General features: G+C 38.9%; 1 protein-coding gene across 1 annotated transcript in view; it reads right to left on the bottom strand.

Annotated features, from left to right (window-relative positions):
• Positions 1–22,970, bottom strand: part of LOC126335913 (Down syndrome cell adhesion molecule-like protein Dscam2) — a 217,596-nt gene that overhangs the window by 138,043 nt on the left and 56,583 nt on the right. The window contains exons 7-8 of the mRNA XM_049999387.1: positions 17,953–18,077; positions 17,425–17,853 (exon numbers count right to left, since the gene is read on the bottom strand). Coding sequence (XP_049855344.1) covers positions 17,425–17,853; positions 17,953–18,077 — 554 coding nt within the window. The remainder of the gene's footprint in view (positions 1–17,424; positions 17,854–17,952; positions 18,078–22,970) is intronic.

The following is a 22,970-nucleotide window of genomic DNA, read 5'->3' as shown; positions in this document are numbered from 1 at the left end:
CCTGATTTAGGTTTTCTATGATTTCCCTAAATCGCTTCTGGCAAATGCCAGGATGGTTCCTTTAAAAGAGCATGGCCAACTTCCCTAATGCGATGGGACGGATGACTTCTCTGTTTGGTCCCTCCCCCAAATCAACTAACGAATCAATTGATTTAAGCTCTGACCAACTGGAATTCAAAGAGGAAACACATATGAAAGGAAACCTGGAAATTAGAGGTACCAAGGAAGTTTTCTCAAAAGCAATTAACATCAATGCCTTAAGGTACTCACATACAATTATGCTGACTGTTAATCTGGATGGTAAATTAACCGGAAAGTTATTTATTGTGCTGCAAGATGTTGGAGGTGCTTTGTACCCTGCAATTCTTTCACATGTACATAATCTTGCAAGGGAAATAGAGAATATTTACATCACAGCAAGCAAGAGTGGGAAAAGGGTGTAACAGAACTACAACTATGGTATGAGCCCTGCTTTTGGCCAGTAGCTGGTCCAGATAATTTACCTTTGCTTGATTCCTGGTCTGCATATAAAAACCATACTCCTTTAGAGCAAACGATCCTTCCTGAAAAATGCATAACATTTTGATTCATACCATTTGAAACTACCGGAGAAATTCAGTCTCAAGTGTTTTTTTTTCTTTTTTTTCTGTTAAACAAATTATACATTATCTGCAACTACACCTTAGAGGATATCCAGTTGCACGATAAGCTACATGACAGACTTTTGCATTTGGTTGCATGCCATCACATTTCATCAGTTCCCATCATCCTGTTACACGAATATGATTCTGTATGCATTCTGTAAGAATGGGTACCTATCTGAACATGCTCATTGTTTGTAGCTCCCAAGAAGTTCACCTTCGATCTTGATGGTCTGAACCTCTGTGATCACTGTGGCATGCCACTTTTCATTCAGTGTTCATAGTGCAAGTTAATGGTTTGCTTTGAACATTTCTTGAATGTCGATGATGTCCGTTTTGTGAAGTGTAATACATACATACAATAAAAGCTTGATCTCTGCACCTCCTGGATATTCATATTCGTTTGCCTTCCTGATGCACATGGTGAGTCATTAGTAGTTAATATTTTTCCTGTTGTTACACAACACTTTCAAATGACAAAAGATTGAACTTATGAGTTCACACTCAAGGGGGTCTTTGTTAGTATGTAAGTGTACAGTAAAATCAATTGGTTTGATTAACATATTCTCATTAATACTCGCTGCTAATGCATTCTGTTTCCCGTATACCCCTAAATGTCCTTTTGCATGTGGAAACTACACAGAGTGAGTGGTCCAGAGTTCAACCTTCATTTTGATTCTGCATTTTACCATGTGAGCTCTGCTTTAGAAGGCAATTATTAGAAAGTTCCCTCAACATAGGTTTCATTGTGCTCACAAGTGCTATTTTCCACTGTCAGAGTCTTTATTCTCACAAATGTATTCAGTACATAATGTCCTTTTATATTTGCATCAGGTTTCAGGGCCACTGGAGTGAAGGATGTGTTGTTTGTTACTTGTTTTTATCATTAGACACTCATGTAGACATCTTTTCTGTGTCTTTTGTTAATGAACATGTGTTGATTTCTTCTCAATATTGCCTTAAGAGGAAACTTCTCCACTCTTGCTATTTTCTTTTACAGAAATGCGATGAACCGCTACCACAATTTACATGTACAAAGAAATAAATTTTATATACATGCATGTCAAAATGAGAAACGCAAAGTTCAGCTTTCAGCTAGAGAACAGGTTGGGAAACAAAAGAAACAGCAATCAAAGATGCTTTAATCTCATAGTGCCTACACACAGTATTATGGTTAGAAATATAACAAGTAAATACTTACTGGCAGGATGTAAATACTTTAGAGATAAAAGAGATCACTCACTGAATAGCAGACATGCTATGTCAACTATCAGCAGTAGTGGTCAACATGTTTATGGAGACTTTTGAAGAAGAAGCTCTCGAGTTGACAATCTACAAGCCCTCTTACTTTTTTTATATATATAGATAATACATTTGTTATGTAGTTGCATGGATGACATCACCCTCGAGACTTTCTGCGGTATCTCAACTCACTGCACCAGAATGTCAGGTTCACAATGGAGGTAGAAGAAAACAACCAGCTTCCATTTCTAGATGTTCTCAACAAGCGAAGACCAGATGGCATACTAGAACACAGTGTCTACCACAAGCTGACACAGTGAGAAGGTGTCCTGAGCACACTGGTGCACAGACCACATGAAATCTGGACCCTGACAGCCTAACAGCTGAATTACAGCACTTACAGGCCGTGTTTTGACTGACCGGTTACAACAAGATGGCAAGAAGTCAGCTTGCTGAAATATCACGCCTGTTGAACGACAGCACTTGGCTTAATACCCAAGAAATTAAAAAAAAAGTCATTCTGTTTTGTGTGTCTGTCAACAACTAAATGTTTCTGCTATTTATTTTGTAAAAAGGAGAAGCCACACAGCAGTTGCTTAATACACAGTCTTTTATTGTGTACATAAATAGTTTCAGTCTGGTCTAAAAAATAAAATCACTTAACAATCTGAGATCATCCCTGCCCCCAAAGTTGTCATGCAACCAAAGGTTTCATGTCCAAAGGATAAAAGGAGTGTAAATTCCATAAAACGTGTTCTGCTATATTGATTTCCCTGTTGCATGTCCAAAAGAACAGACACCATGTAGGTATAAAGAGGATACCTGAAATGACTGCAGGAAACCAAAGGGCTGGCAGAGTGGGTTATAACAAGCATATTTCACACAGCTACCCATGTCCGCATCCCTTAGTGTACAGTGCTAGGCATTGTTGAACAGCATAGTGTGGCACCAAAAGGGTAGGCACACAATGTGCTATCTTAGCCGTCATGATAGCAGGCCTGCAGGGCAACAATTTCAATGTTTTTATGACATCAAGGTAAAAGAGACATTGGGTTGAAGTTTTATTACATTTATTTGCAAACACTGTACCCAACATATTTGCAGATATTCCAGGCTGGCCAACACTACAGGTTTCCTGCCTCTTACTGGGATGTGAATGCATTTCTTTTGACTATGCAAATGCCCGTTTGATAGGTGTTGCGTAGAAGGCAGCACCTGTGCACACTGCGCACTCTGTGTTGAGTAGACAGGAAATGGAGCACTATTCCAGAGTGAAAGGGCAGACATGCTTATTGGGCATGCTTATAGGGCAATAGATGGAAATGCTGATGCTCCCCAATATTTGTACATTTGGCAGTTTCTGAATCATCGAGTGCCAGATCCACACATTTAGCTTCATCCTGTGGCCCCTACAAGAGACAGGTTCACTTGAGGTATGATTTCCACTGGTATGTTCTCATAATGGCTCTGTTCATTTAAGATCCACTTTGAAAACTGATGTTTTCACTTTGTGTAAAGGGTGAGAAGGCCTGATGAATGCGGCCATCAGTGCACAGTACGTACATCAGGGCTTGAGTAGGAGACATCAGCATTGCTGGAAAAGCACACCCTCAATAAGCTCATGGTGTGTTGCATGGGAAATGGGCATAAGCCTTTCCCCAATTTGGCTTTTGTGGCATGAAGATGATTTGCACCCTTCCACCTCCAGAAGGTTGATGCCCTTATACATCAAATTGAATTCTGTTCAGAGGTTTTTTGAAAAGGTAGGCCATTCAGTGGGCCTTTCTGAACCATGCACTTTTTATAGAGGAGACATCCTTTACAAAACAGGTTATTTACAACAGCCACAATCAGCACATGTGAGTAGGGGAGAATCTGCACATTGCCTTTGTTCATGGTCACCAACATCACTTTACTGTAAACATTTAGGGTGGCTTGGTAAGTCATAATCTGCTCAGTCCATACATGTTCCAACCATTGACTGAATGCAAACAGATCGTAATTTTTTTAAGAGAAACTCTGCCAGAGTTGTTGAATCATGTTCCACTCAACATGTGATGGCGAATGTAGTACCACCATGACAGTGCATCTGTGCACTTTGCAAATGCTATGCAAATGCATTTGGATGAAACCTTTGGTGAGAACTGGATAGTGCACAGTGGGCTGGTGTCATTTCCTGCACATTCCCCTGACTTGATGCCCACAGATTTTTTTCTTCTGGGGTCACCTGAAATCTGTTGTCTATGAAACACCCACTGAGACTGAGGAAGATCTGATAGCATGCATCATGGCACCCTCCGATGCAGTTTCCACTTTGCCAGAAATGTTTGAAAGAGTGCAACAATCACTCCATGGTCGTTGCATGGCGTGCATTCAAGCAGGAGGGCATTATTTTCTAGCACATTTTGTTATTGTTTTCAAATATGGTTTATAAAATTTCACCCCTACTTCTCATTTACCTTCATGCCATGAATACATTGAAATCATTGCCCTGCAGACCTGCTACGATGAAGGCCTGGAATGCATGTTGTCTGCCTACCCTCTTGGCAGTGTGTGATGCTGTTCAACAATGCCTAGCACTGCACATTAAGGGATGTGAATATGGGTTGCTATGTGGAATATGCTTGTTATGATCCATTCTATCAGATCTCTAATTTTCTAAATTAATTTCAGATACATCCATTGTACACTACTGGCCATTAAACTTGCTACACCAAGAAGAAATGCAGATGATAAACGGGTATTCATTGGACAAATATATTATATTAGAACTGACATCTGATTACATTTTCACGCAATTTGGGTGCATAGATCTTGAGAAATCAGTACCCAGAACAACCACCTCTGGCCATAATACTGCTGAGAGCTTGGATGGTGTTGTCGCTGGCGGCACAGTGTACCAATGTATCACAGTTTGAAGGCGATTGATATTGACTTGGCTGGGCAGTTTAATAAACAGCAATTGATTGGAGGCCCAAATGTTTTTCGTGGACTCCATCTGAACTTTACCTGTGATGTATAAGCAGTGTTTGGAGGTAGTACCTGGCTGACACTTGCTGTTGTATGGGGCAATCAAGCAGATTATGGTGGCCTTGAAGAATTTCCAGATGCAAACATTTTGGCTTGGAAGAATTGGAGTACTGCTGAGACTACAGGACTGTTGGCTAAACAGCATTATGGTACTCTTGTTCCAAGCATGCCATTTGTTTCGACTACGAGAAGGAAGAATAATTTAAATGCTGATGAGTACCTCTTTTTATGGGTGAAAGTCGGCAATGGCAATTGTAAAATAAAGATCAATGGTGACTGTATGATTTATTATAGACAATAAAGTGTGTTCTGTCCTTTCCTTATCTCTTTTCCTTATCTCCCTCCCCATGCAGCATCAACACGATACCACAATACATCAAGAGTAGTGACTGGCATATTGTGACGAGCCAGTTGCTCGGCCACCATTGACCAGACGTTTTCAGTTCGTGAGAGATCTGGACAATGTGCTGGCCAGGGCAGCAGTCAAAAATTTTCTGTATCTAGAAAGGCCCGTACAGGACTTGCAACATGCAGTCATGCATTATCCTCCTGAAATGTAGGGTTTCACAGGGATCGAATGAAGGGTAGAGCCACAGGTCGTAACACATCTGAAATGTAACGTCCACTGTTCAAAGTGCCGTCAATGCGAACAAGAGGTGACTGAGATGTGTAACCACTGGCATGCCATACCATCATGCCAGTTGATACGCCAGTATGGTGATGATGAATACACGCTTCGAATGTGCATTCACTGCAATGTCACCAAAGACGGATGCGACCATCATGATGCTGTAAACAGAACCTGGATTCATCAGAAAAAATGACGTTTTTCCATTTGTGCACCCAGGTTCGTCATTGAGTACACCATCGCAGGTGCTCCTGTCTGTGATGCAGCGTCAAGGGTATCCGCAGCCATGGTCTCCGAGCTGATATTCAATGCTACTGCAAACATCGAACTGTTCGTGCAGATGGTTATTGTCTTGGAAAAATTCCCATCTGTTGACTCAGGGATCGAGATGTGGCTGCACGATCCGTTACAGCCATGCAGATAAGATGCCTGTCATCTCGACTGCTAGTGATACGAGACTGTTGGGATCCACTACGGTGTTCTGTATTACCCTCCTGAACCCACCGATTCCATATTCTGCTAACAGACATTGGATCCTGACCAACACAAGCAGCAGTGTTGCTATACGATAAACTGCTATTGTGGTAGGCTTCAATCTGACCTTTATCAAGGTTGGAAACGTGATGATACATATTTCTCCTCCTTACACGAGGTATCACAACAATGTTTCACCAGGCAACACCGGTCAACTGCTGTTTGTGTATGAGAAATCGGTTGGCAACTTTCCTCATGTCAGTGCATTGTAGGTGTTGCCACCAGCGCCAACCTTGTGTGAATGCTCTGGAAAGCTAATCATTTGCATATCACAGCAACTTCTTCCTGTTGGTTAAATTTCGTAGCACATCATCTTTGTGGGGTAGCAATTTTAATGGCCAGTAGTGTAATTAAGGTGAGACAGCCAAAGATTGCTTGAATGCAGATGCACACCAGCCTTGAACTCTTACAGGAATTAGCAAAATGCCGTGAGTAATAATGATAATGGGAAAGGGACACCACATTAGTAGCCTGTGGATAAGATGAGAGTTTGGATCTGATGGGAGGCTGTGCTGTTGCAATGACCACTGTATCTGGATGGCTCAGTAGTCAGATCATCTGCCTAGTAAGCAGGAGACATGGGTTCAAATCCCACTCTGGCACTCTCATTGATTTCAATCTGGCATTACTTTGTGTCTTAACTCATAATGGGTGCTGGATCAAAGTGGTGCCTGTTCTTTCAGACACTTGTAGAAACTTATACTGGCATGAAAGTATATGTGGAACTTGACAGGCAACATACGGGGAATATGTCAGTATCTCTAAAAATAATAACAGGAATTTTATGAAACAAATTTCATTTTGCAAACAAAACTGCAGTGCATTCAAATTTCAATTTTTGGATCACTTCTGTACATGTCATTCTTGAAAGTGAACTTGCAATCCTTATAGCTTTACAGATTTTGAAATTAAAAAATCAAGTAAGTCTCCAGCTGTCTGCAGTTCAAAAATACATTGCACCAGTTATAATTCTTCCACACTGTCAAAGCTGTTTACAGGTTCAGGATGATTTAATTACTATTCATATTCACCTGTAAATCACTCTGACTGCTATCAAGTGAATAGCCATACTGGTCATACTACTGAAAGTGACATGCCAGAGATACCAAAGATATCTCAAGTACTGTCTTCTCTTGTGGGTATTATCACATCTCCAGGAAGTGCGGGAGCTATCTATTTTCAGCAACTAGACTGCAAGAGGGGATTCGCTAGTGCACTAGGGTTACTGTACGGGATACTCATGATACTGTATTCATCCTTTTTAACAATAAGTTTGAGGAGCTATTTGTAACCTAAACTGATCCAGGATTACACATTTTGATTACACAGAAGCCTGCTGTGTCTCATGTGAGGGGGGAACATGTGGAAAGGATTAGGGGTTTGTTACCATATTTCACCATAGGACACTGTGGACTGTAGGACCCACCTTAATTTTTAAGCAGTTTTTTTAAAATAACATTTTTATTATTTGATTCCAAAGCCAGACTAAAAAAAATTTCAGTTTATAAAACCGAACTGTCCTTTATTTATCCCTGAAAATTGTTATCTGAACTTTCTTCTTCTTCTTCCTCTTCATCATCATTGTCCTTTTCATATATCTGTTCTTCAGTGCCATTAAAAGTGTTATTTATGCCACACTTCTTGAAAAATTTAACAATAATGTCTTCTCTCACTCTAGACCATGCCTGCTTCATACAGTGACAAACTTGTTTGATTGTTGGTCATTTTGAAGCTCCTTTTGGCATGAATTGTTGCTGGGTTTCATCCATTTGTACCAGTCCCCTCTCATATACATTTTAAATGGTTTATTTATCGAGACATCAAGAGGCTGCAATTGTGAAGTAAGTCCTCCCAGAATAACAGCAAGCTCTGTACTTCCCTGTCTCAATTTCTCTTTCACAGAATTTTTAAAATGACTGCTAAACTAATCTAGCACAAGAAAAGAACTCTCTCCCACACTCTATTAACCCATTTCATATCAGCCTCATCCATCCAACCCTTGTCATGTATGTGAACAACATCTAGCAGTATTTCAGAAGGTTTTGACATTGTTTTGCACTTGAAAATGACCATTGCATTAAATTTAGTGCTGCCAGTTCAACATGACCGGACAACAGTGTTGTGAATTTTCTCAGGTCCACTTGTTTTTATAGTTACAGTTTTAGCATCTTTCATGGTCAGAGTTCTGTTACTCGGCACATCATATGTCAGAGGAGTCTCATCCATATCATTTTGAGGTGTCCTTGAATGCATTTCAATATGTCATCTTCTAGTTTTGGTCGATTTTCAATCAGTTTCCTATTTGAACATTTGGTCTTCCTCATTTTTTCAATTCTTCTTTACTAGTCTGCCAATCATGAATGGTTTTTTCTGTAGTTGGAGGCCCAAAAATGCCACTCAGTTGTTCTGTTTCCATGTTGTTCTGCATATGCTATTACTTTCCATTTATAACTTGCATCATATGAATACTTTTTATTTTTTTCCATCATGAAATTAGCTACTAACTAATGTATTGTACTGTTACTGATAACACAAAACACTTTCAGTTCGAGTTCACTGGCACCACAGACTGCAATGACATATCATAGGTAGACAGTATTCTGTATTTGTGATGGTGGAGCAGGAGGGAGACAGTGTTAGCAAACTTGCAAATCCCCGCAATTCATGCATGTCACATGTGTGTACTGCTGCCAGTTGAATCCAATGTTGGCTCTCGTGCAGCATTGTATATATGGCCACTTTTAAGACTGTCAGGAATTTTAAATCAAATGCTGGATATTTTTATATTAATTTTGAGTATAAGATGCACCTGAATTTCGGAGGCAATTTTTTGAAGATAAAAATGTGTTTTATAGTCTGTAAAATATAGTAATATTCAGCAGTTCAGATGCTCAAAGAATAATGGTACACTTTAGGGAAATGGTAGCAAGGGGTAAGATTGATTACCCTGCACACACTGTGTGTAACACTGGGGCCACATTTGACATGTCAAAGATGCTGTACTGGCAGCCATTGCCTGTTGTATAGATTTTTACGTCTTACTTGGATCATTCCAGTGACTGACAGTGGAAGTTGAAAAGACCAGCCTTGCTCACAGGAAGCTGAAAATGCTTTCTAGACTGGTGACATAGGTTTAAGAACAACAGTAGGGCTCCCTAAATTGGGCAGGTGTCCACTTTGCATGAAAGGCTATGAGGAAAGAGGCTAATTGTTTGTGTGTGGTGCACAAAAGTTAAGCAGATAAATTATTAAAATAATGGTGATCAACTGCTGAAGTATCCACTAAAAGTCCCAGAGTATGATGCACATAAAAAAAGTAGGGGAGCTCTTACAAGCTGCACTCAAATAAAAGTGAGACAAAAGAAAAAAATAAGTAAACTGTTTATTATTTCAGAGGCAATCACCATAACTGTTAATAAATTTATCCCAGTGTGAGACAAGACAATGCCTTCATGGAAAAATGTTGTCAGTTGTATATGGAATCAGGATTGTACCAAGGCATGCACCTTTTCATCAGAAGCAAACAATGGCCATGAATGTCTTTCTTCAGGGCTGCGAACAAGTGGAAATCATGTTGGAAGAGATGTGGACTGTATGGATTCTGTGCAGGTGCTTTGTAGCTAAACTGGGAGTGCATGCCTGGGTACAATCATGGTTATGTAAGCAAATGCAGACATTTTCGATGATGGTGTTGTGTTGTCTCATAGAGGGATAAATGTATTAATAGTTATGCCCCTTACTTTTATGATAATAAATAGTTTGCTTCCTTTTTTCATGTGTCTGATTTTCATTTGACTGCATATTTTAACTCTAGATGCAGAAATCTGGTCAAAACCCAAAATTGACAGCAGTTAGGTTTTTGGAGTAAATATAACCAAATACCAAAAGCATAGTATTATGAGAAACAGAAGTGGTTTATTCATCACAATCGGTAAGAAACTCAGTTAAATCAAGATGGAATTTGAAGCTGCAGGTGAGATTGTTTGAGTAAGACTCAGTATCAAAGGTAGACATAAACTTACACTGAAGAGCCAAAAAAACCTGGTACACCTGCCTAATATCATGTATGGCCCCTGCGAGCACGCAGAAGTGCCGCAACACAATGTAGCACAGACTCGACTAATGTCTGAAGTAGCGCTGGAGGGAACTGACACCATGAACCCTGCAAGACTGTCCATAAATCCCTAAGAGTATGAGGGGGTGGAGATCTCTTCTGAACAGCATGTTGCAAGGCATCCCAGATATGCTCAATAATGTTCATGTCTGGGGATTTTGATGGCCAAAGGAAGTGTTTAAACCTGGATGAATGTTCCTGGAGTCACACTGTGGCAATTCTGGGCATGTGGGTTGTTGCATTGTCCTGCTGAAATTGTCAAAGTCTGTCAGAATGCACAATGGACATGAAAGGATGCAGGTGATCAGATAGGATGGTTACGTACATGTCAGAGTCATATCTAGATGTATCAGGGGTCCCATATCACTCCAACTGCACATGGCCCACACCATTACAAAGCCTCCACCAGCTTGAATGGCTACTGCCATCAGGGCCCATGGATTCATGAGGTTGTCTCCATACCCATACATATCTATTTGCTCAATAGAATTTGAAAAGAGACTTATCTGACTGGACAACAGTCTAATCTCAGTGTTGATGGACCCAGGTAATGTGTAAAGCTTTGTGTAATGCAGTCATCAAGGGTACACGAGTGGGACTTCAGACCCAAAAGCCTATATCGATAATGTTTCATTGAATGGTTCACACGCTGACACTTGTTGATGACCCAGCAATGAAATCTGCTGCAATTTGCAGAAGGGTTGCACTTTTGTCATGTTGAACAATTCTCCTGAGACACTGTTGGTCCCGTACTTGCAGGAACTTTTTCTGGCCGCAGCGATGTTGGAGATTTGATGTTTTATCAGAGTCCTGATATTCACAGTACATTTGTGAAATGGTCATATGGGAAAATCCCCATTTTATTTCTACCTTGGAGATGCTGTGTCCCATCATTCATGCACTGACTATAACACCATTATCAAATTCACTTAAATCTTGACAACATGCTGTTGCAGCAGCAATAACTAATATCACAACTGCAACAGACACTTTTTGTCTTATATAGGAATTGCTGACCACAACTCTGTATTCTGTCTGTTTACATGTCTCTGTACTTAAATACGCATGCCTATACCAGTCGCTTTGGTACCTCAGTGTATAACTGGATCTGCCTACTGACCATCAGACTCACCTCCTTTGAGAAAACCTTAGCTTGCTAGTACATTTGTTTTCCAGTCATACTTCATCATTGTAGGAGGCATTAACAATTCAACAACTGACTGGGATATTTACAGCTTTCTAAGTGGTGAATGTGATAAGACATCCTGCGAAACAAAACTAAATGCTTTCAGTAGACACTACTTTTAACAGATGTAAAGGCTGCGAATACTCCTGACCCCTTTGAGGATAATATCAGTGACCATGAGACAGTTGTAGCAACAATGATTACCATATCAGTAACCATCAGACAGTTGAAGCAACAATGATTACGGAAGCATGAAGGATGACTAAAAAAGTAGAAAGATTTATATATTAACTGAACCAGATAAAGAGACAGTAGTGTCATATCTCAAAGAATAACTCTAAACATTTAGCTACAGGCATGAGCATGTAGCATAACAGTAGCTCAAACAATGGAAGGTCCAGGTTGGAATGTTGACAGTTATGAAAAGGATAGATTTCTACTCACTGTTAGGATGAAATGTTGAGCTGCAGACAGGAATAATGAAAAGAGTGTTGCACACTAAGCTTTCACCGTGTGTCCTCTTTATAAAACACACACACTTCCACACAAGCAGGCAAACTTCATACACACACAAACTCTATCTCTGGCTGCTTTAGCCACACTAAAACTTTTGCATTGAATGAAAGCAGCAATTTGGAGTGGGGCAGGAAAGGGGGAAGGATAAAATACTGGTAGGTGCACTGGCAGAGAGTGAGCACAGTGAGGGTGAAGGGATGTGAATTGGGGGGGGGGGGGGGAGATTACAGAACAGAGGGACTGGAAACCATTGGGTGGAGTGTGTGGGGACAGTAGGTTATCATAGGCTGAGGCTTTGACAGTTTTGGGGACAGAGAAGTTGTGGTAAGGGTAACCCACATCTGCGCCGCTCAGAGAAGATAATGGTGGGAGGGAGCATCCAGGTGGTCTGGGATGTGAAGCAACCATTAAAATCTGGCGTGTTATGTTCAGCTAAATGTTGTACAACTGGGTGGTCCACTTTGTTTTTGGCTGCAGTTTGGTGGTGACTGTTCATCCCGGTAAGCAGCTGATTGGTAGTTATACTAATATAAAAACCTACATAGTGATTGCAGCAGATTATTTGTAAAGGTCTGCCTTGATCACACAAATTTTATGGTTCACTATTACCAGTTACAGCTACAACCATCTTCAGATCTGTTACAAATAAAAAAAGCAGTAATGTAACCAACTAAATTCAGTTAGTTGAAGCAAGATCTATAACAGACCTGGTCATACAAAATAAAAAATAAAAAAATAAATATATGTATGGTTGACAGTCATGCATACCAGTCATACATACCATAAAATATTCGAAGATAGGTATCAACATAAAATCTAAATATGTAGGTACATAGTAAATGCTGGTGATGACCTGGATGTGTCTGGTATTTATACATAGTAAATGCTGGTGATGACCTGGATGTGTCTGGTATTTATACAAATAACTGAGACCAGCAGAGGCACTGTAGCTAGGGTACATGAGCAACAACTATCATAAATATAATATTTGAAATGGAATTTGCATAATCATTAATTAAAATTACTTTACATGGCAAACTGAGTGTCTGACAATAAAACATGAACTGGCATGCAATATTTGGAATTAGATTCAGACTTAAAATCCATGTAAATGGTATAAAGTGTAATAATGGGAAGCTCCTACCCTGGTAAAGTAAATAATAAACAGTTGTGTAGAAGCCTGGATAAAACATTTAAAAATAGTATAACATCTATAAATCAAAACCTTCCAGCACAATCATAATCATAATTGTAAGGCAATTAACAAAACAGTGACTGTTAATGAAGAACTAAATAGTTGATAACACCTCGGGAATGGAATCTCAATGGTGCCACGGATCTGAAGATGGCAGTAGCAAAAACCAGTAATAGTGATTTATAAAATTTGTGTGATCAAGACAGACCTTTACAAATAAAGAAGCACAATATGATAATGGACTCATTTACAGACTTCATGTCTTCAACTAATTGCTGCAGAGATTATACAAGTGGCCTAGCCTGTCATGGGGTAGGGCATGAATTGAATAGGAAGTTCTGGATGGATGGATTGGGCAGGTTTCGCACCTGGGTCTTTGACAGGGATATGGTGGGAATTATCATTACAACTCATTCTCCACTCCCAAAATTATCCTTGCCTCACCCTACAATAACGTACTGACCCCACATCCTCTAACCAAAAATTTTCTCCCCCTCTATCCTATAACCACCTCTCAACTGATGTCCTCTCACCCTCATTATGTTTGGTCTCTGCCAGCATACCCACCAGTCTTGTTCCCTGTCTCCTCCTCTTCTTTCTCATCGCCCCCCACTCTGCCCCCTGTCCTCCCAATGCTGCCTGAGCCTTGTCCTGCCACTTTCTACAGTAGTCCTTGCACATACTGCCAGACAGCAATCTTCCATCTTGCCACCTATACTCTGCTATCCTTCCCCTTTCCCTGCCTCACTCCCAGTTGCTGCTTTAATTAAATGCGACAGTTGCAGTCAGGCTAAAGTTGCTAGAGATAGTAGGCATGTGTGCGTGAAGTGTGTGTGCTTGTGTGAATGTATGTGTGTTTTCCTCTATTTTGTGAAGAAGGCTTTGTTCAAAAACTTAGTGCCCGCTCTCTCTCTCTCTCTCTCTCTCTCTCTCTCTCTCTCTCTCTCTCTCTCTCTCTCTCTCTCTTTCTCTCTCTCTCTGTTGCTCAAGATGTCATCATCTTCATTATATGGTGATAACTGTAACTCAAGTTTAGAAAATAATTGACAAAGCACTGGATAGATGTGTAATTAGCAGAACAGTTCATGGTCGGAGGGATTCTCTGAGAGATACTGTCACTGTACAGAAACCGCAAATACTGCAAAATAGCTGTAAAAGAAAGAATATGTCTATTCATAGAGATATGCTAAATGAAAAAATTCTGTTTATTTGTAAAGTCTACCAGTGGCATCAAAGTTAGTATACACATATAGATGATGCAGAAACCAAAATTAAGGGTAGAAAAGTAAATGCAGATATGCTGAACTCTGTTTTTAGATATTTTGTTTATAATGGGAGATCCATGAGTATTTCTCCAATTTAATTGAAGCACAACTGCAAAGATAAGTAATATAGATATTCGTGTTAGTGACACAACAGGATGCTCCAATTCATGCCAAACAATATTGATTTTGAAAACATTGAGTATACTAAACCCAACTTATACTTTTCTCACGTGATAGCCTGAAAGTCATGGATAAAGGCAGACAAGTGAATGGAGTATTTCTTGACATACAAAAATATTTTGACTCTGTATGACTCCAAAAATTATTAATAAGTGTGTGATTATATGGGGTATCACAAAATTTGAGTGTGGATTCAGTATCTCTTGGTAGCAAGGATGCAGCATGCGAGCTTTGAAGGAGAGGCATCAAGGAAATCTACCCACAGGCTTGCCTCAGGGAAATGAGATGAGATGAGATGAGATCTTTCCTATTCTTGTTGTATGGTAATGACCTGGCAGACAATATTGTCAGCAACCTTAAACTTTCTGCTGATGATGGAGTTATTTTTAATGAAGTACGACAACAAAAAGCTGTACAAGTATACAGTCAGATGACCATAGTTTTACAAAGTGGCAAAAAATATGCAACTTCCTTTAATTGTTCAAAAATACTCTGAAGGAAAAGAATCACAACACCAAGAAGGAGTTGTGTGATATGAATAAAAGTTGGTAGATGCATTTCTACATATGAAAGATGATATCTATTCAGATTTCATGCTAGCCATGTAAGAGTGGCTCTGGTAGTGCCACTATGAGGATGCAAACCAGGTTTGCTTTAAATACACTCTGTAACAATCATGAATGTTAGTTACCTCTAAGATTGGATGTGATGAGTTGATTTTAGCCATGGATGCTTTTAAGGCAATGAAGACATCATTATCAGGCATCACTTAGTTTGAATAAGATCATCTAATAGGGCTTCCTTCTATGATATTGCAGAAACACTTGGCAGGAATGTAGCCACTGTGCCCGATTGCTGGCAACAGTGGTCACAATAATGTAAGGTCACAAGAAACTGGACTCCTGCTAGCCAAGTGGCACATCCGAAAAGGAAGACTATCATCTTTGATGTATGGTTTTGGTGCATCATACTCCATCTGCAGCCGCAATTTGAGCAGCAGTTGGCACCACAGTGACACAACGAATTGCCACAAATTGGTTACTTTAAAGGCCACTCTGAGCCAGATGCCCTGTAGTGTGCATTCCACTGGACCTAAACCACTGCCATTTGTAACTACAGTGCTGTCAAGTGAGAGGTCATTGGAGGGCAGCATGGAGGTCTGTTGTGTTTTCTGATGGAAGCTGTTTCAGCCTCGGAGCCAGTGATGACTGTCTGTTGGTTTGATGGAGTCCAGCTGAGGGCCTGCAACCAACCTGCCTGCATTCTAGACTTCCTAAATATATACCTGGAGTTACGGTATGGAGTACAATTTCGTATGACAGCAGGAGCACTCTCGTGGTTATCCCATGCATCCTGACTGCAAAATTGTATGTCAATGTGGTGATTCAACCTGTTGTGCTGCCATTATGAACAACATTTCAGGGGGTGTTTTCCAACAGATTAATGTTAGCCCATGTACTGCTGTTGAACCAAACATGCTCTACAGTGTGTCCTTATGTTGCATGGCCTGTTTGAACACCAGATCTGACTCCAATTGAGCACTTACAGGACATCATAAGATGACAACACCAGCATTATCCAGAACCAGCATTAACAGTTTCTGTATTGCCCAGTCAAGTGCAACATACAAACTGACATCTAACATCTGTACAATGAAATGCACGCTTGTAAGCATGTCAATGTTAATCGCTTAATTATGTTACAAAGACAAATGTACTCCCAAAATTACTCTACCTTGATTATTTTTTGATGCTCTGACTTCTTTTCTGACCATATATAAAATTGCCTGTTTCACAAAATGTAAAATCATAGTATCATATGATTGCAGTATCAATAAGTCAGATAACTGGAGTCAATCAACTCATGCAAAAACCTAAATGTGCCAGTTTGTGAAAATATGAAATGGAATGATCCCATACATTCAGTTGCAAGTAAAGAAGGTGGTAGATGGTTTTGTTGTAGGATGCTGGGGAAATACAAAATTAGACAAATTACAGTGGACACAATAGCATTGGAGTACTCATTCTTCTTGTGTTCTAAATGTGTGTAGAGCAGAAAGAAATCACAAGACATGAAACATTGAAAAGTATCATCTGTCATGCCATTCACAATTGTTTGCAGAATATGAATGTATATTTAAACATAGATATCCTTTTTGTGGTCCTATTTTTGCCACTGCATTTTGTGCTGTTGTTAGCAGTTATTCATGGAATTTGGTGGTCAATGATATGGATCTATTATCATCTGCCTTGCAACTATTGTTTTGCTTTATTGGTGACAGAATGAAGAATTTTGCAGTATTTCTTCTAGCACCTTGTTAAGTGTCGATTAATGCTTGTTGATTAAGTCCCATGCAGTACATGGATATCTCTCTTCCTGGCACAAGATGTTAGCCACACTTTCTCTCAGCTTCCACTGTAATTGTCTCTCATATGTTGTAAAGGAAAACTGGATTTACATTGTTGAGAATATTTTAAGGAAAAAAATAAGTTTCTCATTTATTGTGTGCTGTTTGTAAACTTCTTATTTATCATCCTGTTAATTGTCTAGTACAGCAGTGCAAGCATACAGGTGTGTGTGTGTGTGTGTGTGTGTGTGTGTGTGTGTGTGTGTGTATGCACTCACAAAATTTTCAGTCTTGTTGTTGTCTCTTTCAGTGACTAAACGCCTCTACCATTTAGTGAGTTGTTACCTTCACTCCTTAAATTATTCGCATTTTACCTATTACCCAGAGTTTCCATTGCCAGGTTCTGCCATGTGTTTTAATTGTTTTGGGATATGTGTATCACTTAAATATATTTTTGTAGAAGCTATGAGATGGAATCATTAGCATATTAGTATTTTAATTTAGTACTTTATCTGTATATGATATCATTTTCTAAAATTGCCTCACCTGAAGAGTTCTTGATCTGGATGATGTAAGTTCTTATTGGACTGTTTCCATTGTATGAAGCTTTCCAAGTAATATTGACTGAACGACTATAAAAATCTGTCAAATGAACTTTGGCTGGTGGATCTGGTATTTCTTGCACTATTAAGTAGAACTCTGAATGATCACTTCCATATTTGTTAGTAGCATTGCACACAAAACAAGATGAATCACTTCGTAATGCATTTTTTAGTGTCATCTTTGAATGAATTTTGAAGTCCATGGTTTCTTCAGTGATGTCCACTTTAGAGTGAAAGTTTAGGACAGATGAATGATTACCAAGCAGCCAGTTTATTTTAATTGGTTTATCTCCCTCTACAACACAGTCCAAAATGGCTGTTTCACCTTTTTTAACCGTTACATTCTGAAATGTTCTAGAAATTCTTGCTGGCACTGAAACAGAATATAGAGGATTGTCATCTTTAAATAACACAGAAAAATTGAATTTATATAATATTAATGTACATTACTAACCTAACTCAGGATACTAACCATGCACAACAATGTGAATTGTCTTACTCAGATTGTTTCCTACACCATTGATAGCTTCACAGATGTAGTAACCTTTGTTTTCTTGAATCACATTCTGTATCCACATGCTTCCATTTTCAAAAATTCTGCAACAACAATAAAAGACTTCTGTAACTTGTGACTCAGCATTTAAAGAACTACAAATAGTACAGTGAAATTAAGAATCAGTTTATAAGGTAATGAGATAAAAGTACCCTATTTACATGCAGTTTTTTTCTGTGTAAAATATATATATTTATCAGTGAAATGTTTGTAATTGGTTATTACAAATACAAGATGTGTTGACAGTTGGTCTTACACTTACATGTGAACTGTGTTCAAACTACAACTAATACATTAGTTTAAAATTAAAAATTAATGCTTCTTAGATCTGATATAGGAAAACTGTTCAATCATAGGGTAGTAAACAGATGATTAAAGGCAATAAGTCAGTAGGGCTCACTGTGAAGGGAACCATGTAGGAGAGAGTCTTATAAATTGACCACCTTTCAAATTGTACCAATAACTTACCTAGCAAACTATCTACATGGTGATGTGGCCTGTTGGACTGAATTTGTATTAGGTTATATCCTGCTGTTTTACATGACCAGCTTGACAGACTTGAGATTTCTGTCACATAGTGCTTCAATTTTATATTGTGCTTTGAGGAAGTAAAGATTTGTCAGTGAAGGTAAGCAATTCTACTCTTACAGGTATGTAAAGTCAATCTATATAGTATATAAATATACTTATTCATATATACATTGAGCTTTTTAAAGGTTATATTTTGAAGAATCTTACACATTTTATTATTTCATTTTATTTAAATGCATAATAGAAGTGATTATATTAGATGTATAATTACAATTTTCAAATATTGTCTTACTATATTTTCATGTGTCACATCATTTTATGGAAACATAATAATGACACATGTGAGTTGCCAGTCATGTAATTAAAAAAAGAAAGTATGGAGAATGAGAGTTACCATCTTTCTGCCAGAATAAAAATGTGGTGCTTTAAACAAATGGGGAAAAGGTGTTGAGGTTCTGGAGGAATGTTGATAGAATGTCTTCACCCTTGATCCAGATCACAAAGATGTCATCAATGAAGCAGAACCAGGTGAGGGGTTTAGGGGTCTGGGTGCTTAGGAAGGATTCCTCTAGATGGCCATTGAATAGGTTGGCATAGGACGGTGTCATATGGGTGCCCATAGTCATACCCCAGATTCATTCGTAGGTAATGCCTTCAAAGGAAAAGTAACTGTGGATGAGGATTTAATTGCTCATGGTGACTAGGAAGGTTGGAATCTGTTGGGCATTGGGAAAGGTAATGTTCAATAGCAGTAAGGTCATGGGAATTAGGGATGTTAGTGTGAAGGGAGGAAGCATTGATCATGTGTGTGTGAGTTGTTGCGCAAATGTGTGTGTGTGCATATTGTCCACTCCTGAAGAATGCTTTGTGGCTGTAAGATTAGTTGTTTAGCAGACTTTTTGTTGTGCCTGCTTATGACTTCGTATCTCCACTGTTTCTAGAGTAGCAATCTGTCTTTTCATAATATTGTTATTTCAGAATATTCCTTTTTTATTAACCAGGCATGTATTTGTGAATGGAAGACCATACTAGCTGCAGGAACAACTAGAGCATGCCAGGCAACATGGAGGATGAGCTGAAAATGCGAAATTTAACATTTTACTGTCTATGAATAATATACAACATTACTGTGGAAAAGATAGACTGACTTCAATTTGTGCACATTATCTTATTCATTATCATTACCTGACAGTAGTATTTAGCCATGTCTTGAAAGGAGGGTGTAAGATGAACATCAACAAAAGCAAAACGAGGATAATGGAATGTAGTCGAATGAAGTCGGGTGATGCTGAGAGAATTAGATTAGGAAATGAGACACTTAAAGTAGTAAAGGAGTTTTGCTATTTGGGGAGCAAAATAACTGATGATGGTCAAAGTAGAGAGGATATAAAATGCAGACTGGCAATGGTAAGGAAAGCGTTTCTGAAGAAGATAAATTTGTTAACATAGAGTAGAGATTTAAATGTCAGGAAGTCGTTCCTGAAAGTATTTGTATGGAGTGTAGCCATGTATGGAAGTGAAACATGGACAATAAATAGTTTGGACAAGAAGAGAATAGTAACTTTCGAAATGTGGTGCTACAGAAGAATGTTGAAGATTAGGTGGGTAGATCACGTAACTAATGAGGAGCTATTGAATAGGATTGGGGAGAAGAGAAGTTTCTGGCACAACTTGACTAGAAGAAGGGATCAGTTGGTAGGACATGTCCTGAGGCATCAAGGGATCACAAATTTAGCATTGGAGGGCAGCGTGGAAGGTAAAAATCGTAGAGGGAGACCAAGAGATGAATACACTAAGCAGATTGAGAAGGATGTAGGTTGCAGTAGGTACTGGGAGATGAAGGAGCTTGTACAGGATAGATTAGCATGGAGAGCTGCATCAAACCAGTCTCAGGACTAAAGACCACAACAATAAGTATTTAGCCATCATTTAAACAGAAAATCTTATTAAGAATGTAATTCCAGCACACGGGGAACATCATCGGATCCATATCATCTGCAGTGTCTTTGCTATATGTCAATAATATGGCTCCATCTTTTGTATGGTGAATAATTGTGTATGATTTGTTTTTCATTTCCAAGTAACTACTTAACTGAAACTTTGTAAGTCACTAAAATCAAACGTTTACTCAGGGTGCGTTCAAAATGGTTCAAATTGCTCTGAGCACTATGGGACTCAACATCTGTGGTCATCAGTCCCCTAGAACTTAGAACTACTTAAACCTAACTAACCTAAGGACATCACACATATCCATGCCCGAGGCAGGATTCGAACCTGCGACCGTAGCAGTCGTGCGGTTCCGGACTGAGAGGGTGTGTTCACTAAAAAATAATATGAAACTAGGTAGATTTCACCACAAAGGAAATCTTGAAAGAGATGTACAAAATGTGATTGTTGAAGTTTTGACAGCTTGAGATTTTGAGATTGCAGGTGGATGATGTTGACATTTTACTATGATATTTCAGCTGACAGCCATTTGAGCCTTTCAGGTGTGCAGATGCATTTATAACAGTAACTCACATTCTGTTGAATTGTGTGCCCACAGAGTTAAAATTCATTGGTCAGAATTTTAAAATTAATTATTGCACCCATAGTGATTTATTTGCACATATTTGACAGGTTCCTTAATAATTGAAACCTAGGAGTATTTCATTGTGACCAATATTTCTGTGGCAGAATAATCGATAGACTGTCTTATGGAGATACAGTTCTCATTCACAGCTATTGCAGACTTACTAGGCTGTGAAAGGTGAGGGTCGCAATCATGTTCCACACACCTTTTGTGTACTCTGCATGTGATCTGACCAATATAAGCCTTTCTATACTGACAGTATTCTGTAGATTTCAGCTGTGTGCAAAACTAAATCATCTTTCACAAAGTAAAGAAGAGCACAAGTCTTCGTAGGTGCCTGGATGAATTATGTAATGTAAAGTTTCTTTAAGATTCTGCCTAATATCAAAGAATGATAGGAATGTCCTGGACATGAACAGTTTCTACTCCTCTTCATCTTCTGGTGGTCATGTTTCTTCCATGTTAAAACTGTGCCATCTGATTTACAGAATATCAATTAACTTTGAACACAGGTTGTACTTACATTACAAATTATTTTATCAGACATAACATGTGCTTGCAACAATGTTCAAAGGATTTCTATAGTTTGTGAAGGTTGGTGACAGCTAGAAATGTGCAAATATAGTCTGTATTTGTGGGCTTATAGTAAACAAAATGTCTTAATTAATAATCTACTTTCCAAATAACTAAGAGGTATAGAAACTGCACACAGCCACCATTTTCTATTTCCACCATACATTAGATAGTGTTGCGAACTGCATTTAGATGATGTAAAAACTGTGACAGCTCTTCTTCATTGTGAGGCCACACTGCAAAAGTATTATATTATATACATGTGACAAAAGATTTCCAATTTACGTCATGCCAAACTGAGTGTCCTCTCCTCAAAATCTTCCATAAAATATCTTGGCTATGATGAAATTTTTCTGGGCTTCTGTAATATCAGAAAATTGAGTTCCCCTTGATGCAAAACACCTTGTTATTTGTTTATTTCTTTATAAATAAATAACTGGATAACAAGGTGTATTGCATGACGGCTGACTCAATTTTCTGATATTACTGTTTTCTATGCAAACACAGACCAAAATGGAAGAGTTCCAAGATAAAATCATTGGTTCTAGGATTCTATTATTAAAGAACCTGTGGAAAAACCTGGTAAGGCTTGGGACGTGGTGCTTTCTTTAATATCTCCAGAAAGACGTTAAAGTAACCTCTGGCGTGCCTCAGGGGAGTGTTATGGGACCATTGCTTTTCACAATATATATAAATGACCTAGTAGATAGTGTCGGAAGTTCCATGCGGCTTTTCGCTGATGATGCTGTAGTATACAGAGAAGTTGCAGCATTAGAAAATTGTAGCAAAATGCAGGAAGATCTGCAGCAGATAGGCACTTGGTGCAGGGAGTGGCAACTCACTCTTAACACAGACAAATGTAATGTATTGCGAATACATAGAAAGAAGGATCCTTTATTGTATGGTTATATGATAGTGGAACAAAAACTGGTAGCAGTTACTTCTGTAAAATATCTGGGAGTATGCGTGCGGAACGATTTGAAGTGGAATGATCATAGAAAATTAATTGTTGGTAAGGCGGGTGCCAGGTTGACATTCATTGGGAGAGTCCTTATAAAATGTAGTCCATCAACAAAGGAGGTGGGTTATAAAACACTCATTCGACCTATACTTGATTATTGCTCATCAGTGTGGGATCCGTACCTGGTCAGGTTGAGAGAGGAGATAGAGAAGATCCAAAGAAGAGCGGCGCGTTTCATCACAGGGTTATTTGGTAACCGTGATAGCGTTACGAAGTTGTTTAACAAACTCAAGTGGCAGA

The sequence above is a fragment of the Schistocerca gregaria genome, chromosome 2 (assembly GCF_023897955.1).
Source record: "Schistocerca gregaria isolate iqSchGreg1 chromosome 2, iqSchGreg1.2, whole genome shotgun sequence".
NCBI classification, from domain to species: Eukaryota; Metazoa; Arthropoda; class Insecta; order Orthoptera; family Acrididae; genus Schistocerca; species Schistocerca gregaria.
Note: the sequence above shows the minus strand (reverse complement) of the source record. Positions and strands in the feature narration are given on the sequence as shown.